A 23184-nucleotide genomic window follows, 5' to 3' on the forward strand; every position below is an offset into this window, starting at 1 on the left:
GTTTTTCCTTTTTGCTTCATACAGGGATTGGTCAGCGCCTAGCAGCAATGAACCTCCTCTCTCCACTGGCCATAAGTGACGAATTCAGCACAGTTCGACTTCAGCACAACCGGGCCTTTTCTGAGCTCCTACACGCAGCCAGTGCTTCCCTCCTCCCTCAGGTAATCATTGTGATCTATGTGTGATCCAGTACAGAAGCCTTAGTTGTCTGCCACAGCTCATCATTAACAGGACCAACATTTATCTTGGTCTATGTGTACCCAAACACAACAGATTACAGCTTTACTCACTGAATATCAGCTCACTCCACATTTAAACATCTTCTCAACATTTAAATCCCACGTTTTGCTGCTTCTGTTGGAGGAATAGAGAAAGCAGGGGGCAAATAACAGTGAGCAGCCTTTTAGGCAGAATAGTGCTAATTCTAATATTAAAGGAAGAAAAAAGACGAATAAAAGGCGTAAAGATTTTACTTATGAATACATTTAGAACACAGAAATAAGTTACAGCTGAAACTGTAACAGTAGTATCTCTAATATATTCACTAATAATCTATGATTTACCAGTACCGGCAATTTTCAAATGTTACCCACTCTCAATATCATGTTAAATCTGGTAATATGTTTTAGGAGTCTGTCCTTATGTATTTTTGTCTTCTGACAGGACCACAAGTACTTGAGTTCAGAAGGACAGAGCTCTGCCACAAGGTAAAGATTCCTGTTGCACTTTTATTACTAAGATAACACTTGAAACTAGAGCTTTTCAAGAGACAAGATTTTATCGTATTATGATTATGGTTGCAATGGAATTAAATTTTCATGGTATGATAAACACCTCAGAAAATACTAGTGTATCATTTTTTTTACAGTATTTTATAATTGTCCTAAAGCAACTGGATAATGATGTATCATGAAATTTATTTAAAATAAAATATGTTCTTATGTCACACAGTGGTTTGGGCACCTCTGATAATTTTCATGATTTTTCTTTGTAAATCATTGGTTGTTCGGATCAGCAATTTCAGTTATATATATATATATATATATATATATATATATATATATATATATATATATATATATATATATATATATATCATATAGCAGATAAACACAGTGATATTTGATAAGTAAAATTAAGATATTTACAAAACATCTCCAGTTCAGTTTCCGAGCATGGACAGCCCGCTTTAAATCATGCCACAGGTTTTAAATAATATTCAGGTCTGGGGACCTTTGTTCTTTCGCATTCATACCACCCTCCAAATAACTCAATTTTAGTTTAATCAATCCACAGCACCTTATTCCAAAATGAAGCTGGTTTGTCGAAATGTGTTTTAGCATACCTCAAGCCACTGTGTTTGTGGCGTGTGCTCAGAAAAGGCTTCTTCTGCATTACTCTCCCATACAGCCTCTCCTTGTGCAAAGTGAGCAAAATAGTTGAACAATGCACAGTGACGCCATCTGCAGCAAGATGATGATGTAGGTCTTTGGAGCTGGTCTGTGGCTTGACTATGACTGTTCTCAACATCCTTTGCTTATCTAAGATTATTCAAATCAACCAAAGTTATGCACCTGCCTATTTTTGTTTAAGAATTATTGCACATGTTCTGGAAATCCTATAAACTTCATTTTACTTGTCAGAAATCACAGTGTTTGTCTTCTATATGATATATTTAACTGGAATTGCTGATCCAAACAACAAATGCTTTATAAAGGAAAATCATGAAAATTTATCAGGGGTGCCTAAACCTTTTTATACCACTGTAATTTGGATAGTTTAAAAATATTTTTTCCTATTCCAGAACGAAAGATGGCCTTTTTCAAGCTCAAACATCTCGCTACCTCAGTGAATTTGAAGAAATTTCAACATTGGGCAAAGGATCATATGGCAGAGTCTTTAAGGTGCAGTTATTAGACTTCAATCTGGAGTCATTACCAGTTAAGAGTTACCTGTATTGCTATGTGGAGCCCACTAATAAACTATTCCCCCATATGTTCTGCAGGTTAAAAACAAGTTGGATGGTCAGCATTATGCCGTCAAAAAAATTCTCATTAAGAACGTGTCAAGGGATGACTGTGTAAAGGTAGACTGTAGTTACAGTAGAAAATAAATGTTTTTTTCACTCATTCTGTGTAGAATATATTTTCATCAATGATCTGTTGTAGGTCCTCAGGGAGGTCAAAGTTCTGTCCAGTCTTCAGCATCCAAACATAGTTGGCTATCACACTGCTTGGATGGAGCATGTGCAGCCTGCTGTGAATAGTAAGTGGCTTGGGTGTTTTTGACTGGCATGCGATAATCATTAATCAGTGAGTGTTTTTAAACTGTTTTTAAGATTATGATAGTAGACTATAAAAGATATGGATGATATTTAATTATATATAAGATAAAGACAACATGGGTACGCTTCTCCTGTCTATCACTGAAATGAAAAAAGGAATTGCCCTATAGCTAATAAATAAACCAGATAACCAAATTCAACTGACAATTGACTGGCACACCCAGGAATGATTACTGCCCAGACTTGTTGAATCTAAACATCACTTCAGTAGAACCTGTCTGACAATGAAAGCAGCACATGATACCAGAAAAGGGAATAAAATAATCCACAAATGAAAAATTTATAACAGTGGTTCACCTTTCCAGCAGTAGACGGCCTACCAAAATTAAACCAAAAGCACATTGATGACTCATTCCACTATAACATTCCAGCAAGCACATTACACCAACAGTTAAACTCTGTAGTGGTAGTGTTATTTTCTGTGCCTGCTTTGCTTCTGCAGGACCTGGATGACTTGGTAGACACCATAAACTCTGTTCTATATCAGAAAATCCTGATAGAAATGTTCTGCCTTTTAGTTAATGACCTAATCTACTCAAGCACATTTGGGTTATGCAACAGGACAATGATCTAAAATACACAACCAAGTTCACATCTGAAGTTATTGCAAACTTTTGATTGTAGTTATTCATGTTGCCTTTATCTTATTTTAATATACAAAGAATGCTCTGAAACATTTCAGTATGACAAATTTAGAAGAAATACAAGAAATTCAATATAATCATTTACATTGTTTTCTTCTAGATCCTACTAAACCAATGCTTCCAAACTCCAGTCCAGCTTTAGGATCATTGTCACAGACTGATGGGTAAGATAACATATTTTGTTAATTAAAATAGAGCAGCTGAGCTCTCATGCTATCATATGAGCCTTTCCAGCAAATAACCATATATTTTCTTTTGGTGGGAAATATGTATTTCAGTTATCAATCAGTATATATTAGACCGGTGGAGGTAGGTACTAGAGGCTTTGTAGCAAAGTCTGCTACAAGACTGCTGTCTGAATTCGGAATTAGAGGTCGTGTGCTGAGGACAGTAGTGAAGGAGTTGTCAGATGTAGCTGAAAGATCTAGTCAGTGGTTGTGGTTCAGAAGGGCTGAGGCTACGTGGGGAAGGGAATGAGTTTGTGCTTCAACAGCAGGCTTGGAGGGGGGTGGGTCTGGGACGCCAGACTTCACTGTTAAGCCTTCTGGAGGTGTCATGGGCTTAATTCAGCGAAACACTGATGAAGGAAGGTGCCTACCTGATGACCCCTGAGAAGAGCTTGCACTAAAGTTGGTGTTTAGAGTTCGGATGAAGGGGATTGGTGTGGTCCTGCTGTTCTTGTAGTGATTTATCTCATGAATTTTTGCAGACGTCTGAGTACTTGGCAGTTGAGGCACGGACCATGAACCTAGTTCGCTATGCTTCTGGATTCTTGTCGAGCCAGTATCAGATGGTAGTGGTTGCTGTGTTCTGCTCACGCAACTTATAATGTCATTTATTGTGTGTGATTGTGCTTAGGTAGGGTACTGTGTTTAGTGTATTGTTGACATAGTTAAAGGAAGTGAGCATAGATTAAGGAGGGATTCTGTTTGTTCATTGGTTATTTTTTCGGTAGGTCTGGATACTTGGCAGTTGAGGCAATGGACCATGAACATAGTGTTAGGCTGTGCTTCTGGATCCTTGTCGAGCCAGTATCAGACTGTGGTGGTTGTGCTTATTGTTGTTAGTTGAGTGAGTAGTAGATCCTGGCTGAGCCCTATGCATAACCCCAGCTGTTAGGTGTAGGATTTGTCAATTTCCTGTATTATATTACAGTTATTTTACTTTTGCCTTCTTAAATAAAGAAATATATAGATCTAAATGTAGTACATTCTATTCTTTTTATGTATATAAATGCTGTCCACATAAAAAAATAACTGTTTCCTATGAAAGGAAGGAAGAAATGATTGATATATCCTAATTCTTATAATCCTTCTCTTCCAGGCGTCTGGAGGAAAGCACCAATGGATCATCTATTGTTTTCGAAAGTTCTGAATGTTCAAAGGACACAAAAGACCCTCCTACACAGACCCCACAGAGCACCTCCGTGAAATCTACACCAGAGACGAGTCAGGCCATGTTCACAAAAAACATGCGCAACCCACAGAACTTTGTTCCGTGTGTGTTTCTGGGAAAACCTCGCTCTGTGGTGGACACTTGCCCAGCACTAAGCTGGGACACCTCGGCGCTGTCGGAGGACGAGGCCAGTCCGAACAGAGTGGAATTAAACAACAACTCCTACATTGATATGGACAGTCAGCAGTGGGCTGAAAAACACCCTAAAGAGGTGTGTTCTGCATTTTTCTTCAAAAACAGCTTAAGATTGGATGAACATTAATATAAAGTTGCCTTTATTTCATTTAATCTATTTGTCTTGGTGTCTCTCTGATAGGTCCAATTTCATTTGATGCTCTACATCCAAATGCAGCTATGTGAGCGCTCCCTAAAAGACTGGATTCAGGAAAGGAACTGCACACCTAAGGCAGAACTCGCAGTGGCAGGAGGTAAATCCAATAAAAAGTTTGCTAATGGCAATCTCAAATCAAACTAGAATTCCATATTTCTGTTTATAATTATATAAAAAAGTATATAATAAAAAAAAAGCGTTTCTATATTGTGGACCTCTCCAGGTCTGGATTCTTGTAGGACTCACTGGTCCCTTCACAGTATGTTGCAGCTCTGGACTAAATTTTATTTTTGTGCGGGTGGTTAATCAAAAGTTTGGACACACCTTATTCAGTGTGTTTTCTTTCTCTTTATGATTTTTTACATTGTAAATTTAATACTGAAGACATTATAGCTATACAGGAACGTGTAGGATTATTATGTAAGCAAAAAGTGTTAAACCAGAATATGTTTTATACATTTATACATTTATGCATTCAGCTTTCAGGACAGATTTGCAAACTTGGTATTTTAATCTGTTTAGAGAGTCATCTGGAATAGTTTTCTCGCGGTCTTGAAGAAGTTCCTGGAGGTGCTGAACATTTCCTTCATGCTGTGAAGCTCCAGCTTATCCCAAATAGGTTGGGCTTGGGTCAGGGGATTGTGGAGGCCAAACACCTTTTTTGTTACATAATTTCATATGTGTTCCTTAATTGTTTTGATTTCTTTAATATTAATCTACAGTGTATAAAGTAAAAAAATACATTGAAATGAGAAGGTGTGTCCAAACCTGTACTATATGTACATGTGTAATATTAGATATTGGCATCGACCCAGAATTTTACATCGGTGCATCCCTACTTGCAGTATATTGCGATACTATAATTAATGCCATATATTGGGATTTTTTAATCAGATTTTTGGAAAACAATATTAACTTACTATTCACTGTTATTCATTAAATCTGTTCTCAGGTTTAGTCATATCCAATTAAAACCATTACTTAGTACTTCATCACACTCACCACACATAATGCTGACCGCCGTCTACCAGCCAGCTCTGTTGTATTAACCAAAAGATGGCTGCACTGGCTAGCATAATGCTGTCTGAGGAGTGGAGATGGAGGTCCTTCTTACCCGACCAGTTTGAGCAAAGCTAATTACTTAATTAGAACACCCATGTTGCCTAACACCAATCTTTTAAAGGAAAACCTTCAGCTAACTCGGTGAACTACATTAATACCATAGGAAAGACGGGAAATGACAGAATTCACTTTTATAAAAGACATATGTCTGAAAGTTTGCTTTGTGGTTGTTGTTATTTCCAAAGAAAATCATCTCTGAATGTGCCAAATCTAATGTTTCAATGATTGTCCCATTTTTTTATTTGCAGGACCTTACCAGCCATTTGACTGTGAAGAAGCTTTTAATATTTTAAAGAAAATACTTGAAGGAGTGGAGTATATTCACTCCTGTGGAATCATGCACAGAGACCTTAAGGTAAGTTTGCACAATTTTACAGAATCTTACAGATTTTAAGATGGACCCTGTGTAGTGAGAAGTGCATTCAATTCATTCTGGAATACTATGAAGGCTAAGAATTACCACATGTATAGATGTCGGTGTAAATTGACCACAACTAATGAATTTGACAGGCACAGTTTGACCAGTTAAGTGATGTTTTGAAGACATTGAAGATATTTGACCCAGGAATAATAAGAGATATTAAGACAGTACTCTCTTAAAGAACTGAGTTGCTGCTTGATGTCTCTATGCTTAAATGATGGAAGTTACACTTATATAGTGGCTTTCTAGAAACCCAAATATGCTTTACAATCTTTACAAGTTTTACACTCAGCACTCATCTGAAATCATTTGTGACCTGAATGATAAAACGATGTGTAAAATTTTTTGAATTTGTTTCTTTATCTGTTTACAGCCACGGAATATTTTCCTTCATGGACATGCCTGCCATGTGAAGATAGGGGACTTTGGATTGGCGTGTAAGGACATTGTGGCAAACAAACAAGAACAGCTACATTTTAATTCTCACATTGGTAAAAATGCAGGTAAGAGGTACATTTCAGCAACATTTCATATTTCACACTTCATCTTTGTATACAAGATAATACAATGTTTACTTTTTTTTTATTTAGTAACACAACAGTGAGATAAAAGTGGGAAAGCCACTTAATGTCGTTAATGTTGCTGGTAATTACATTTTTATGTGTGTTTTTTTTGTTAAATGTTATTTGTTATCAGGATGTTTTGATTCATTATGGAGCCTCGGTCTGTGCTGCATGTCACCAGGCTTATCTTAAACTTATCATGGTGTTTTGCAGAGTCTGCTCACACAACTGGAGTTGGTACATTTGTCTATGCTTCTCCAGAGCAGCTAGAGGGCTCTCATTATGATTCAAAGGTAAACTTTTTTTTTGAGAGAGAGAGAGAGAGCGAGAGATACACAATGTATTGTAAACAATTTTTTTTATGATTTAGTAAAATGAAATTGACTTTTTCTCTGTATGTATTTATCATAATTTGATTGTTTGCCTATCTTAGCCTGCCTGTTGTAAACTAAAAAAGGGCATTTCAGATTGGCTGATTGGAATAGAGGCATTAAATATTGTTTTAGAGTTTAACAAAATAGGATTTTTTTTATTGACGGTAATGTGAATTTAAAAAGAAAAGGTTTCAAAGTAAATCGAGTCAGTAAAACGTAAAACGGATGCATTGAAAGAACAATGATTCCACACTAACTCACACCCAGTTGTTTCTGTTTTGCAGTCTGATATGTACAGTGTGGGGGTGATTGCTGTCGAGTTGTTCCACCCTTTTGGGACAGAGATGGAACGTGTTCATACGCTCGGGGAGCTGAGACGAGGAAAGGTTCCAGACACGCTGGCTGAAAACTGGCCACTCTTGACCAAACAAATCAAACTGCTGACCAGTGCTGATCCCTCATTACGACCAAATGCATCTGAGCTACTGCAAAGTGATCTTTTTAACTCCAGGGATATGGTATGTATGATTTTAGTTAACATTTCAACCTAAAAGGTATACCTAGGTCTTATTGAAGTTTATGTATTTTTACTTAGCATTAGGGTCTCAGCGGTAACCGGTTTCACGGTATACCACAGTATGAAAATACACGCTTTTTTTGCCATAAACGACCACACAAAAGCATGTGCACAAAAGCTCTGCTTTTTCAGCTTAGCTGAAAACAAAATATGTTAAAAATAGCTCCACCACAACCCAACTACAGTAGTAAAGACCTGCTTCTACAATGATAATAATAATCTAATGATATAACATAATGTGAATATATTTTGGAGTATTCCAATGCATTTTCAATAAAGGATCTTCACTTGAAACAGAATATGTTTACAGTGTGATATTAGTTATTTACCTATGAACTGTGCACACTTGCCTTAGTTATAGAACATTGTATTGTATTTTATTTCTAATCAAGTTTATCATTTTGAAAATTTATTTTCATTATTCTGTTAGTGCTTTAGGATAATACTAATGAAACACTATTATAACAGTGATAACACTATATTTTCTGAGACTGTTATTGTACTGTGAAAATCTCGTACTGTTGCAACCCTACAGAGCACACATTTATCATTTGGTAACCTCTATTGTGCACACAGTAAAATGAGTACTAGAGCCACTGTACTTGAAAATGCAGACATAGAGTGCTATAATTGTAAAAAAAAAAAAAAAAAACAGCTGGAGAAACTAGTAGTGGCATATAGAAAATAATTTATTTAATATTAATTCATATCTTAATGAATTGATAATGTTATTCAATTATGAAATTGCAAAATATACCCTGGCGTTAAACATATTAGAAGATCTTTACTATTATTTTTTTGAGATGTCCTTTAGTCTTTGACCTGTGCACAGATTCAGTAATTCAAACAGAGACAACCATTCTTACTGTAGTTCCCTGTACCTGATAGTACCTGATCGCCTTTAGAACAGCGCTTTGTAATGCATTGATATATTTTACATCCAAAATATGTAGGTTAATAATAAATATTATATCTCTGTATACTGTATGTACTGATATCTCTATTTAACAGTGGCCAACTCAGTATAAAGGTGCTTGTGTGACACTAACCCTTTTTTAACTCTTTTCATTTCCAGGTAATCCGCAGTATGCAGCAGCAGATTGTGAAGCAGGAGGAGGAAATTGTTCAGCTACGAAAACAGATAAGTGAGCTGCAGAGCTCACAGAATTCAAAACATGATTCAGAGAAGACCTAAGTAGAATCACTTCGATTGTTTTCTACAATGCCTATTACATGTACAGTATTTAATTTTGTTTTTTTGGGGGGTAGAAATGATGTCTGGGAGCAGCTTTCACTGTGTGCACAGTACTAAGTGCCATATTTAAGTTACAAATATGTTTCTATGCACACAAATAAATAAATTAACACTAAATAATTCTGGTACGTTTCTTAACTCATATCATATCAACTCATATCATGTCATATTTAACTTGAGCACTACAGGTGTTTGGTTGGGTCTGTGTCTGTGAAAGTTCAAAACTACAACTTTTCTGCTATTTATTAGCTTTATTCAGTGATCATGTAATTCATGTTAGAACATCTACAGTGGTATAAAAGTTTGGGCACCTGTGATAATTTTCCTGATTTTCCTTTATAAATCATTGGTTGTTTGGATCATAAATTTCAGTGAAATATAACATAGTGTAATCTTGTTAAAGTTGAGGGTTGCATGGATTTAAGTCAATATCTGCAGATTTTTAGGACCAATGTTCAAGAATCAGTGACAAAGTTGAAGTTGCACCGGGGCTTGATATTTCAACAAGACATAGACCCTAAACACTGCAAACAATGTAAACAGTGTCTAATTTTGTAAAAAGAATGATTAAAGCATACTTTCTGTAAATCCTAGAAACTTCATTTCACTTCTCAAATATCACTGTGTTCATCTGCTATATGATATATTTAACTGAAATTGCTGATCCAAACAACCAATGATTTATAGGAAAATCATATATTATTATTATTTATCATATTATTTTGAGGGATTTACTGAAGGGGAAATATTTGTAAAATCAAGAAAATATATAGTTAAGTTGCTGTACATTGGGTTGCTGCTTAATCCTCCACTGTCCAAGACAGGATTTTTCATTTAGCCAGATAATTTTAATACACCCCAGCCTCACCACTGGGTCCCCAGCTCTCAGGACAATGAGAGTGGATGAAGAGTCACGCCCTACTGTATTGTATAGTAGGTTATTAACTGTAAAAGACCTAATTAATAAAGACAACGTGACACATTTGTCCATTTAATACTATTATTTCAGCACCACAGGGGGGGGGGGGGGGGGGCTCTGCTGATTTTTGAGACAGAGAAAGGCCAGTGGGAGGGTGTGCTATTCATTATGACAGCTGATGCTATTAAACTAAGCCATTTGAGGGACCAGGGTACATTTGGGACCAGATATATCTTGATTTCATTAGTAGCATTACACTGTGGTGTGTATCTTGTCTTAGGTCAAGTTTAGATTTTAATTTACACAGTTTATGAATATAAGATTTCTTGATTCTGTGAGTTTTAATTTTAGTAAATATACAATATATTTGTATAGTATGTAGGACTGCTAAGTATCCAGTTGGTGCTCTTAAGACGCTGCCGCCTTATCTCACAAAATGTGCATGATTACTTTTTTAAATCAAGGAACAAATGAGAGACTCATGAAAGACTGGGGAAGGGGGGGGATTTGGCATTAGTTTTAAAGTACCTTTTTAAACAGTTTTGAAACTTATACACTAACTTAATTGTTTGTTGCACATGTGATTCGTGGGCACTTTTAAACATATTAAATCATGCAAAATAAAATTTGTAATGACATTTTAATTGAGCATTTATTTGCCAAGTGACAGTACAGAAATCCATGTAATTCCAAAGGGTTTACAGTTTTCTGTTATCTAGAGACCTACTGATGTTTTACAACATTATTGGTGTATCATTTGTTTTTCTCCATGCTTTTTACTGCAGGGAATCTGTTTAGTTACCATATTAATTTTAATAATTTTGTTTTGTGTAAACATATTTTTACATATTTTACATATTTTAAAGTACAGACTTAATGCTGACAAGTTTAGAGCTGAAATATTTCAGATTTATTCATCAAGTGGCAGCATGCACTAATTAGGGTAATATGATGGATACACTGTACTATATATTCTATGGAACTCTACTGCTGTCTAATGGGTGAAGATCTGTGAAAATTACTTTTAGGAAGTAATGCATTAAACTATTAAAAAAAAAGATTTTTGTGAGATAAAATATATATATTTTTTAATAGGAAAACTTCTAATTTAACAGTGAACAGTGAGCAATGTATTATGATATAACAAATATACACAATTAAGCAACAATTATTGAAAACAAACTATTTTAAAAAATAATCACTGTTAGTGGGGTCATTTTTATAAAAAAAAAATTATCACTTTTAGATTTAATAAATTTTAGGGACGTGATATACAGTTAAATTTCTTTATAAAAACATGTGAAGATAAGTGGGTTTTCTACATATATAAATTTAAACTTTAGAATTATGGCCAAAATAAGCAAAACACTGATCAGTTAATAGTGCTGGTGTTGAGGTGATATGCTGCAGCTCGCTCAGTGTGTGTGTGAGTGTAATGTCTGTCGGCGGCTTTGCTTCCGTTTCTCGTATGTAAACCGGCTCGTTATCAACCATGAGGTCTGGATTCCTCTCCTCCAGAGCGCTAAACCGACCTAAACCTCAGTCTGAGGGCTTTATCGGCCGGATGAGATTATTTTCAGTGGTCCAGCCTCTCGATCCGTCGGGTCTGAGTGTTTTTCTTCGGCTGGAAAAGAGAAAGCGGGGCACACATCGCCTGAAAGCAGCCATGTTCGCGGACGTGCCTGCACGCCCGGTCCGCCATGTCGCCTTCCTCAGGGCGGCCGCTGGTTGGCTGGAGCCTGAGTTACCCGGATGGACCCGTGGGGTAACTACGTCATTGTTCACCGCCGGACGCTGTGTGGATATTAGAATGGAGGAACAGGAGTAAATGGGATTAATAAAATTACAGGTAGGTGCTTTATTTGGCTGAGCGGAACCGCGGGCCGGTGTTGTGTGTTGTTTGGAGGGCGCTAGGCGCTGCGGGGAGGGCTCGCTGGGGTCGGTGCGCGCTTGGAGCGCGGGGAGTTTGTGATGGCGGTATCTGGGGCCAGCGCTTCCTCGGCCACCCCGGCGCACACCGGCGAATTTTAAATTGTGCAGCCCCTCCTATCCGGGGCTTCTCCCGCTCTCGGGCATTTAAAAGGCCGGGCCTGGTGATGGATACACTTGGCGGGTGCGCGCGTGTGTAATATGTATGTGTGTGAGCGCGCGCCTCGCGGAGTTATGGTGTGCGCGAGAATTGAAACCATATTGTCTTGTTCTTTGACCGGCCGCCTCGCGCCGCTCGGTGCGTCAGCTGCCTGCCTCCCTCCGCGCGCACAGAGTATTGTTACGCTCCGCCGTTACCATGGCGTTCAGTTTCACAAACCACGCGCGCGCCGCCAAAGCATTAAAAGCGGTGCAAGCCCGCTCTGCTGGCGTTAACCTAGTTAACAACCCTTCCCATGTTTTATACTTTACTAGTTTATTATTCCTCCATTAAAAACCGAGAACACCAACCGCGGGGAATCGCTTTTATCTCTCTCCTGCCTGGTTTGGTACCGAGGCCTGCACGGTCCTCCAGAGCCTCCGCTTACTATATAGTATTATTATTGGCGGACGGCGGCGGCAGGAGGGAGGCGGTGTTTCGGCAGCGGCAGCACGACAGCGTGTGAGTCAGGAGTCACACCGCTAGCTAAGCTAGGCTAGGCTAGGCTATGCCACACACACTATAGCTTAACGTTAGCTGCCTGTACTGGTGTAGCGCAGTTAAGCGCAGCAACACACACGTCTTGTTTATTAACAGCAAACCCAGACAGATAAATAATCAGCTTTTCAGCCCCCGCTCCCCGCTCTTTCCGAGGCCACAGCAGGCCCCTTACACACACAAACACAGCCACTGATAATACAAGCTAATGCTAACAGGCTGGCTAGCGTTAACCTGCTGTGAGCAAGCCTGAGTCGAAATGAAAGTTATTATATCTTCATTTCTAAACCACACACCCCTCAATCCCCTTTCGAGATTCCCCTGCGCTGTTCTTTATTTCTGTTTACTCTCGGCACTGATTTGTTTGTTATTCAAGTTCAAGGTTTCACTAATGTCGACGTTCAGATTGCGTTTCTTGTAAGTCACGTGTTCCAGCTGGAGCCCGGCGGGACAGTCTGTGTTGTGTAGTTAGAGGTGGGTAACCCCGGTCCAGAAAGTAAAAATCCATCCAGTTGGTTCAAAACCCTGGGATGGATTTTTATTTTAGAGGGTTTAGAGGGTTACGCACCTATTTGGGTAGCTGTTACTTATAGCTGGAGCTCCTATAAAGTATTACGATTGAAACATTATATTTAGAGAGACAAGAAAAACCTCGTCCCTTCATTTTAGAGTAGGCACTTTACTTAAATCTTTACCTGATGGACTGATTTGGCTATTAAACACAGTTAATAAATAAGTTAATAAATGTTAACTTTGGGGAAAAAGTTTAATCAAATTGATAACGTTTATAGAATGATTTATAAAATTGAGTGATTGAATTATTCAATGAACAGAGCAAGCTACCTAATGTATTACATTGAGGGGAATAGTTTATTTAATGTAATGAACAAGCTATTACATTAATTAATTTCACAGAAATGGTTTTGCGATCAAGTTTTTATTATTTTTTTATTTTTAAGTTATTTCCCCACTTAGTTAAGCAGTTGCCAACACATAACACTGCAAAACAGAAAAATCAGGAAGCACAGAAATAAATTAATAATACCCCCTCACCCCATACACCCAAATATATGTCGTACACCTGCATATACATAAGTACATTCACACAACATGGAATGAATAAATACATAGTTCAGTATGCCTCAACTAAGTCTCAAGAGCAGATGATTTGGCTTCATGAATTCTGGCTGTGAACATTTCTAACACTGCTTTATCTAATAGCTGTGATTAGCCAGTGTTGTTTACTAAGACTACGTTGGAAGAGCCGCCTCTGAGCAAGCCATACCTTACTTTCACAGAAAATTGTATTAAATTGAGCAAAAGTTTGAAGTGTTTTACTGTTATTTCTTTGCTATGATACTTCGGGGCCTCCATTATTGTGAGACCAGGATATGTGCAAATATTTTAGATTAGGCCTGTCACAATAACCAAGTTTTTTGGTTAATATATTGTCACTGCAATAATTGCAATAAAAATATTGTCATTTTTAACCATTGCATAATAGTATGTACTCCTTTTATAATGCATTGTTTTATATGTGGCTTTTAAAGGCTATGGTGTTTAATTATTAAGAATATTTAGATATTTAGCTTGAATTGGAAAATGAAATATGCTAAATAAGTAACACTTAAGCAAAAAAAAAAAAAAACACTAATAAAAAAAAGTTGACATACCAACTCATTCTCATGAATGGGCTCTTCTTGCCAAGTAAACACTATAAGCAGTATTAAAGTTATGTGTATCTTGTACAAATCAATAACATAATTATTATGATTGGCCTATTTTATATAACATTTTAACAGTTTAAAAATTAATAATATGCTTGTGGGTTAAATCAGCTTTGAGACTTTTTCAGTTGGCTACACTTATGAAAAAAGAATGATCTGATCTGTTTTCTTACAGAAATGAACAATGACCATAGTTGACAAATCTTCAGAGAAGTCTGACCTTGAGTCAGTACGGTGCAAGCACTCAAGCTCCATGACTCCTTTCTCCACTGGAGACATGGATGGAAGCAGTTCCAGCTGGAGTGTGGGCTCTTCAGCCACAGAGCTCTCAAGGGCCAAGACTGCCTGTGTGGCTCCCAGCATTGGAGCAGCTGTGTACGCCAGCGACACAGGACACCCAACAGAGAGGCCCAAGGAACATGGCAAGTACTGCTTTATTCATGTCATATCCCAAGGATATTCCAGTTATATGGTTTAAAGCAATTGAAAGGTTTGAGAATTCATGATAAATTACAATTTTCCAAGCTTTAGTTATTCATTACCAAATATTATTAAAATGTTTGTTTTATTACATTCTGTGTTTGCTACACCATAATTATAACAATTATTGTTAATTGTTATATTGAATCACTTATTTTTATAAGAACAAATAAATGTCTACTAAATGTCTATAAAAGTAAATATGTTTAGTGCAAATCATTACATCACGTCATTGAAACCTGTACGTGTAGCATCTATTGTGCCTTGCTTCATGAAAGATTATAAAGGGCTCAAGCATCATTTAGAGTAAATCTGTTGTTTTTTCCTTTCATACAGTGGTGATAACTTGTGGGGACGGCATTGCTCTGCCCCAGAGGGTCCTGTTTCCAGCCGAGCGTCTGTGCTTGAAGTGGAACCAAGTCCATCGTATTGGAGCAGGTCTCCAGAACCTGGGCAACACATGTTTTCTTAACTCTGCTCTTCAGTGTCTTACATACACTGCTCCACTTGCAAACTACATGCTGTCCAGAGAGCATTCCAAAACATGTACGTCTTCCTACATACTTTTGTAATCACTGAGATTTATTGTTTCTAATCTTATTATTAATATTAATCTAATTAATATTTTATGTTTCTCTTTTAAAGGTCACGAACCTGGGTTTTGCATGTTGTGTACAATGCAGAACCACATCACCCAGGTGTTTGCCAATTCGGGCAATGTCATTAAGCCCATTGGTGTTTTGAATGAACTTAAACGTGAGTACACACCTGCTGATAAATAAAAACACTACAATGTTCCTGTTCACATTGCAGTCTTGCTAAAGTTTTTTTTTTTTTTTTATCTTAGGGATTGCAAAGCATTTTCGTTTTGGAAGTCAGGAAGATGCACATGAATTCTTGCGGTACACAGTGGATGCTATGCAAAAGTCCTGCCTGCCTGGAAATAAGTAAGTGTAAATAAAACTTTCAGTCTGCATCTTACAGCTTTCTATTACAGACTAGTTAGGTTTATTATTATTTTGATTAATAAATTTGATTATTTGCTTCTGTGTTATCTTTTATGTAGCAGTGTTCGTTTTAATGTATTAATTAGGGCTGTGAGTGCTAAAGCGTTAATGCACGCAATTGATTTGGAATCCGTTATGCGTATTTATTTATAAAAAAAATTACATAATTAATTACGCAACAAAGTTTGACCACAACTTCCACCGTAATATGCCATGCCCAGCACCCAGATTTTTTTTTCCTGGAGCGGTACACTTGTGGTGAGAACGCGATCATGGCTCGATTTGATCCAGCTATCACATATACTTACTTTTACTTGAGCTAAACTGCTGATAAGGTGTAGTTTAATCTGACTTATTAGCTAGATAATATACTGCTATGAACAAATGCTGTCTCTGCTGCTTTATGCAGTTTACACGCGCAACCTGTGCTGCAATTACTGCTTTGTTTACTACATCTGTGCTGCACGTCTTATTAAAAAAACACTGTTTAAAAGAACAGCAGCAAATTTTCTGCATTTTGTGTTAAAGCAGCTTCACACTGCACAGATGTATATCCTGATCAGGATCATAGAGAACAACTACAGGTGTGAAAATGCCCTTTTATACTCAGCAAATTATGTTCTAATTCAGAAGTCTTTACAACCAAGCTGAGATGTAAACAATAAAGTATACAATCCAATTTTTTATGCAATATATATTCCAGCACCCCACGCTGGCTTTATCTCCCCTTAAACATACAAATATATACTAGTATGTTAATTGACTCCACTAATATAAAATATTTTGCATTATACATTTCTTACATTCATTCTTTTATTTACATTTAAATATTCACTATAAAAACTTGCATCTTAAAGCTCACCTTCCGCGAAAATCAGATTTTTCTTGTTTTTTGTGGAATACAGTAGGTCTCTCCGAGTTGAATGTGTACACCTGCACATTAAACTGTTTTGCAGCCCCCATTGTCTGCAGGAGCTAAGCAAAGAAATCCCCCCTCCCCCCCTCCGAAAAACGGGTGAATTTTGAATTATCTTTCTGCCTACGTAGGCAGAAACTCACAGACCAGCCCACCTTGGCTCGAGAAACTCCCAGAGGCGGAGCTGAAGCGACGCAACATCACCGCTCATCAGTTAGGAGGTGGGAGGCAGTGAGCGGCAGAGCAGTGGAGGGGCGTCGCAGTGCTCCTAGCCAATCAGAGGAGAGATATTTGCATGCTGTTTGCATGTATGAATACTCATGAGCAAAGCTGGAATCCGGTCATTTTGGACACACCCCTAAAACAGTCCATTAAAAAAGAGCTATACAGAGACACCTGAGCACTTTTTTTTTACAAAAACGGCTCACATGTCATTCATTCATACTAGAGACCACAACTAGACATTTTAAAATGAAAGAAAAAACGACGGAAGGTGACCTTTAAGGAGAAAAAGTGCGATGAATCACAGAATATTGTTGTGATTAATTGAATTGTGTTTTTTAATCGATTGACACCATTATTATTAAAATATAGAGTCAGTTTTATCAAGTGTTGTCTGCATTGTCTGAATATCTCTGATCTTGTTTGATATTTTCATTTTATCAGACTGGACAGGCAAACACAGGCAACCACTCTTATCCATCAGATATTTGGAGGCTATCTGAGGTCTAGGGGTGAGTTTGCACATTATATTTTTGATTATATCTAACTTTGGTTTATGTGTTTGGCAGTGAAACTGAACTTGGTATTAATGTATGTTTGTAGTAAAGTTGAACAAGTTGTCTCTCCTTTCACAGTGAAGTGTCTAAATTGCAAAGCAGTGTCTGACACATTTGATCCGTATCTGGATATTGCACTGGACATTAAGGTAAAGTTTACTTTAAATACGTCCTTTAAAATTAGTTGACAACTTTAAGTTTATTTTAAAATGTAAATTAAATGAAACAAGTCACTGAGCTGGCTCAGGATAGCAATGTTAGCTGAGGCAACTTCGCCTTAGCATTTGTTTGTTAACCAGAATATATTTTGCTTTCTTTTGTGTCAGTTTCAAACCTTGTATCTGTCCCCCTTTTGTCACACTTCCTATATTTAATCCTTATTCAAATAAAAGCCTCAGCCAAGTATCAACAAATTCTGAGAGCAGTGGCAATGATTTTCTATGCATTGGAAACACTGAAATACATTCTATGTTATCCAGTACTCATTTATATGTGTGTACTTTACACTTCTCATGTCTTAGTTGTAGATGCTGATATTGCCTAATAAGGGAAATGCTTGCTATTTCAATAAATGAATGGAGCTCATCATCATCATGTTTTTTACACCTTTTACTTTGCAGACGGCCCAGACTATTACCAAAGCTCTTGAGCAGTTTGTTAAGCCTGAGCAACTTGATGGAGACAATGCCTACAAGTGTACCAAGTAAGTGTAACTGCCATATTTTCCCTTAACAGTGCTAGATAAACATCTTGAGGCTACTTGCTTTTGGAAATTGACACGGGTTTGTGGACATCAAAAAGCTCTCATAATAAGAAAAGTATGGTCTTTTTCCTTGGTGCACAACTTGTTACCTTGTTGTTTTGGTCTCATTGTGAATTCTGTTTTGCTTATAGATGTAAGAAAATGGTTCAGGCCTCGAAAAGGTTTACCATTCACCGCAGTTCAAACGTGCTCACCATCTCCCTCAAGCGCTTTGCCAACTTCAATGGAGGCAAAATTGCTAAGGTAGGAGTTATTATAAAATATTTTTTTTTGTTTTACTGGCATTTCACAGAAGCCATTTAGAGTGAAAGAGTTTCCCGTAATATGTAATTTACTTTGCACAGGATGTGAGATACCCCGAGTACCTTGACATGCGACCGTTCATGTCTCAGTCTCATGGAGAGCCACAAGTATACGGACTGTATGCTGTACTAGTGCACTCTGGTTTTAGCTGCCACGCTGGACACTACTACTGCTATGTGAAGGTTTGACATTCTCCACATATGAAACATTGAATGAACTTATTAATGGATCAATAGATAATAAGTTAACTTGTATGTGAAATGTGTGCTTCTTCTGCTGTTTCAGGCTAGTAACGGGCAGTGGTATCAAATGAATGATGCATCAGTGTCTGTCAGTGACATAAGATCAGTCCTGAATCAACAAGCATACCTGCTCTTCTACGTTAGGTAAGACTACTTTTGTCCAAATTACAACCCGTGGGCCATTTGTGTTGTATTACATTTTTTAATTACCTAGTTTGGACACACCAAATTTTTCTGTAAAGAAAAAATATGTTGAATGTAAATGACCTGAACCTTTTTCCTCTTTCCTTAGGTCAACAGATCTGAAGAATGGTTCAGATTTTAACCACATGAATCGTACTCCTGGCCAGTCATCCCCTCGCCCAGTTGTTACTTCTAAAATGAATGGTCCTCAGTATACCTCCTCATCCTTCATTGGACCACAGCTTCCTCCTCACATGTTAAAGGTATAGCCACCATATGATACTTTTGTTTTGTTTTTTGTTTTGCTTTACACTTCTAAACCTATCTTTAAAAAAAAAAACCTCTTAACAAGTTGTTGTGTTTACCTAGCAGAATAGCTCATATGTGAATGGAAACGGCTCTTCGAAGGAGTACGCCTGTGGTTCAAAGCCCAGCAGCAGTTTCAGCAGCAGCATGACCAAAACAGGCTCCAGTCTGTCTTTCCCTTCTTCTTCCTCTTCTTCGTCATCAACCTCCTCTTCTTCCACGTCTCACCAACTTGTCCACCCCTCAAGCATTCTTGAGCCACAGAAGAGGCCTAGGTTGACCTTTCTCATTGGCCAGGGAAAGACTGTGCGTCCCAGCCAGACCCAGCCAAGCCCTAGCTCTTCTTCGACCTCTTCGGCCTCTCACGCTCAGCCACAGCCCTCATCGTCTTCATCTTCACAGTCTACCTCAGACCTCCAGAGCCCTGTGCAGGTTAATGGTACATCTACTGGCCACAGCGGAGCGGCTTTCCTGGTTCCTTACGGTCAGGAGTCGTCCGAGGAGTCTGACCAGGAAGGGGGAGTTTGGGAGAATGGTATAACTACGCCTTATAGCGTTAGCAAGGCAGCCAATGGGAAAAATGGGGTGGATGGTGTCTACTCCCATAGTAGTTCCAGCTCAGTTGCCCCTAAGACTAACAGCTCTAACAGCTTCTCTGCAACACACGCACGTGAGAATGGATCAGGACATGCTCACAATGCTCAGAATGGCCATCACAAAGTTAATGGCTTCAAGCATGCTGATAAGGTATGATGATCTATTCATTTGTAACTGAAAAGTGTTGTCAATGATGTAGTAATTTACACATATAATTAACTTTGAGGGAGTGACCCTAAATAACTACATTTTGACTTTACTGTTGTTGTTAGGCTATGGGAAATGGAGCTTCTGCATCTTCTATGGTCAGCCCCTCAAACAGTTTGGACAACTCCAAGCAAACTTCTAGAGTTGTGACATGGTAAGCAAGCTGCTGTAATCACCACTTCTAACTCTTTAAACTTTAGCTTTGTTTAGTTGGTGTTTAAAATGAAAGAATGCCACAATACAAGCCGTTAAATTACTACTTGGTTAGTTCACCTATTTTTCCTCTTTCTCTTTTTTTTATCCATATAGCTCCAAGCCTGTGTGCACTAATGGCCCCCTCCTGCCAGCACCAAACACAGAAAGGACCCAGACTACACCACAGCCTGTATCTGTTACTCAGAATGCTCCCAATCTGCCATCCACATCTCCACCTGGTGCAGAATCAGCTGTGGAGATGCTGGATAAGCCATGTGAGGAGACATCAGCCGCTCAGGTGGACTCAACAGACAGAGTTAAGACGGAGTTGGTTCTAGGTAATTGCATCCCTGCAGTTAACATCACTCCAGAACCCACTCAGGCTAATGGGTCCAGTCTCAACCTGCGATTAATTGATGGACATGATACTCCAAACGGGCCAAAGGCATCCCCAGAGGCATCTAGGCACAGTGGGGGTGTCGACAAAGAAGAAACGAAAGGCTCTCCGTCTGAGAAGCCTGGATCTCGGGAAGAAAAGAGACTAGCAGAAGGCCGAGAACGGGATTTGGACCGGTCTCATGCTTCTGCTGCCACAAAGGACCGAGATCGAGACAAGGAAAGGCACAGACATTACAGAGAGCAAGAAGACAAAAGCAGAGAGAGGTATGGACACAGCCATCGACTGGACAGAGATTATTGTCCGCCCAGTCGAGAAAGGCACTACAGAGACCGATCAGTAGATAGACATTGGGACAGACATGCTTACTACCGTCGAGACAATTACTACCACAAAAGAGGCAGGGAAGAGCGCAACTGGGAGCGAGACAGGAGATACCAACCCAGTGCTTACGACGGCTACTCGCGTTCGACTTTCCACCACTATCGGGACGGAAGCTCCAGCCACTGGCGGCGTGTGATGGAAAACGGCCGTGACAGGTGGCACCACAATGCAGTGGAGAGCAGCTCTAGAGCAAAGTTCTCACCCCAGCGCTCCGTCAGCCCTGCATCCAGACCCTTGTCTAGAAAGCGCAGCCTGTCTGTTGATGATGAGGTTTCTGAGGAGCACAGGGCTAAGAAACACAAGAAATCAAAGAAAAAGAAGAACAAAGACAAGCACAGGTAGGTGAAATCTTTAATTCTTTAAAAATAGATCAGTAACATTAGAAGTTTTTGCCAGCCCCTTAGTTTTGCTCGGTATTGGAAAGATTTGAACTGTATGGGATTTTCTTGCCTTCAAAGATTTTTTTATGGTCATATATGAATTTTCACAACCACATTCTTTTTAACCCTGCAGGACTTCTGAAAGGGATGTGGCTGACAGGAACGGGGACAGCAACTCCTCGCGCCACAAAAAGAAAAAGAAGAAAAAGAAGAGGAGGCATGATGAGGAGGAGAGGAGGCATGCGGAGAGCCGTGACTCCCACAGTTCAGAAGAAAACGAATGGAAGCCTCGGAGCGCCGAGGAGAGAGGGAACCGCAAGCACCACCGCAGCTCTGACAGGGAGGAGTCTCCCCTCACCATTAATCAAGATCAAACTGAGGACCATGCGCGACTCAATGGTCACTCAGGTGCATAACATCACTCACCTTAATCATGCTTTAAAAGACTTTGTTTTTATTTGATTGATAAAAATTGTAATTATTGATTGTATACGATCACTATGGCTGACAAGAAATAAGAAATCACACATTTTAGACTGACTCCCCCCTTGGGAAATGTTGCTGAACTTAATATCACCCCTGTGTACTGCAGATAGTGGCATAAGCCCTTGCAATGGAAGTGTTCATGGATTCTGTCATAATGGCACGGATGAGCAAGTGAAATACAGACACTTGATTCACACTTCCTTTAACAGCAGAGAGCAGACAGGCTCATGTGGAGGAGAAAATGGAGACACAGGCACTGTGTGCCATACAGCTGTTGCCTCTGCAGATGTGAGTATATTTTGCTCTGAGCAATTGTAGTGTTGTTGAGGTAACTGCTTATCCCACCTGTAACAGTCACTAAATTATAGCACTTAATATAAATGGTCAAATTGCCATTGAAGGTCAAGACTTGTGACAATATTATAGAGTTTTTAAAGAATTTTATGTTACCACAAAACACAATGTAGTGAGTTAATATATTTCATTATAACATTTTAAAAAACTTTTTTTTCCCTTTTAAGACTTGGAACACCACGAACACAAACTTGTGAAAAAGGAAAAACTCTACAGCTTCAGAACGAGCTCCTAAACACTGAATGGGTGCTTTAACAACATACTGTATTTTTACCACAAAAAAATGTTTTAAAGATTTTTTTTAGAGGTTCATTTTTTTTTCATTTTCTACCATACTGTACAGCTGAACTTTAAAACAACTCAATGAAAAAATATAATGATTAATATATAAACGATTTAACACAGAAGACGAAGAAGAAGCCTGGAGCTTTAACATCAGAATTGCTGCTCAGACATAGACTCAGGACTTTCTCACTTGTGAAGATGAGACGATTTCTCCCTTTAAGGACGCAAAACCTGGAAGTGAGAAGAAAACTCAACTAACATGCTGCATAAGAGGAGAAAGACTGTACTCGTCTCCCGGCTTCGAGCTATGATGTCACACCTCTCACATATCTGTTAAGAACTTTCTCAACAGAGCAGACTTTGCTGTTGCTATGTGTGCACTTACACACCAGTTAACCTGGACACACTTGAGGACACCCTTGACATCTGCTTTGCTTTTTTTCATCCTTTTTCCTTTTCTTTAAAGCTCGGGACTGTCACTCTCCAGGAATCATTTCATGGCATTATTCTCTCTTTTTCTTGTTATATTCAAAAATACATTTTCATTGCATCATATCATGTA

The 23184-nt window shown here is 38.5% G+C and overlaps 2 protein-coding genes across 5 annotated transcripts in view; both read left to right on the forward strand.

The window, feature by feature from the left end:
• The window catches only part of eif2ak1 (eukaryotic translation initiation factor 2-alpha kinase 1), a 15393-nt gene extending 6224 nt beyond the window's left edge, over positions 1–9169 (forward strand). For all 3 annotated transcript variants that reach the window (XM_007251167.4, XM_007251169.4, XM_007251168.4), the window contains exons 3-15: positions 25–161; positions 664–707; positions 1805–1904; positions 2006–2086; positions 2169–2265; positions 3089–3152; positions 4312–4654; positions 4760–4871; positions 6145–6251; positions 6691–6820; positions 7094–7173; positions 7539–7772; positions 8907–9169. In XM_007251167.4, coding sequence (XP_007251229.3) covers positions 25–161; positions 664–707; positions 1805–1904; positions 2006–2086; positions 2169–2265; positions 3089–3152; positions 4312–4654; positions 4760–4871; positions 6145–6251; positions 6691–6820; positions 7094–7173; positions 7539–7772; positions 8907–9026 — 1649 coding nt within the window. In that variant the 3' untranslated portion in view covers positions 9027–9169. The remainder of the gene's footprint in view (positions 1–24; positions 162–663; positions 708–1804; positions 1905–2005; positions 2087–2168; positions 2266–3088; positions 3153–4311; positions 4655–4759; positions 4872–6144; positions 6252–6690; positions 6821–7093; positions 7174–7538; positions 7773–8906) is intronic.
• A 2587-nt stretch (positions 9170–11756) lies between these two features.
• usp42 (ubiquitin specific peptidase 42) lies at positions 11757–23175 on the forward strand. 2 transcript variants are annotated; one of them, XM_007251163.4, is made up of 18 exons: positions 11757–11854; positions 14534–14780; positions 15175–15384; positions 15484–15594; positions 15686–15785; positions 17428–17495; positions 17619–17689; positions 18161–18243; positions 18435–18546; positions 18648–18788; positions 18892–18992; positions 19141–19294; positions 19401–20084; positions 20207–20295; positions 20451–21455; positions 21631–21905; positions 22090–22271; positions 22505–23175. In XM_007251163.4, exons 2-18 carry the CDS (start codon positions 14543–14545, stop codon positions 22532–22534), a joined length of 3654 nt encoding a protein of 1217 aa, XP_007251225.2. In that variant the 5' UTR covers positions 11757–11854; positions 14534–14542; the 3' UTR covers positions 22535–23175. The 2 variants fall into 2 exon arrangements, with proteins under 2 accessions (XP_007251225.2, XP_007251226.2); XM_007251164.4 differs by having other exon boundaries at positions 19404–20084.
• The last annotated feature ends 9 nt before the right edge of the window (positions 23176–23184 follow it).

This window comes from Astyanax mexicanus, chromosome 15 (assembly GCF_023375975.1).
Source record: "Astyanax mexicanus isolate ESR-SI-001 chromosome 15, AstMex3_surface, whole genome shotgun sequence".
In the NCBI taxonomy this organism is placed as follows: Eukaryota; Metazoa; Chordata; class Actinopteri; order Characiformes; family Acestrorhamphidae; genus Astyanax; species Astyanax mexicanus.

Coding starts and splice junctions, on each gene's coding strand:
- usp42 (XM_007251163.4), top strand. CDS start 14,543: ATGACCATAGTTGACAAATCTTCAGAGAAGTCTGACCTTGAGTCAGTA. Junction 18,789..18,891: donor ACTACTACTGCTATGTGAAG/GTTTGACATTCT, acceptor CTGCTGTTTCAG/GCTAGTAACGGGCAGTGGTA. Junction 20,085..20,206: donor GCTTCAAGCATGCTGATAAG/GTATGATGATCT, acceptor TGTTGTTGTTAG/GCTATGGGAAATGGAGCTTC.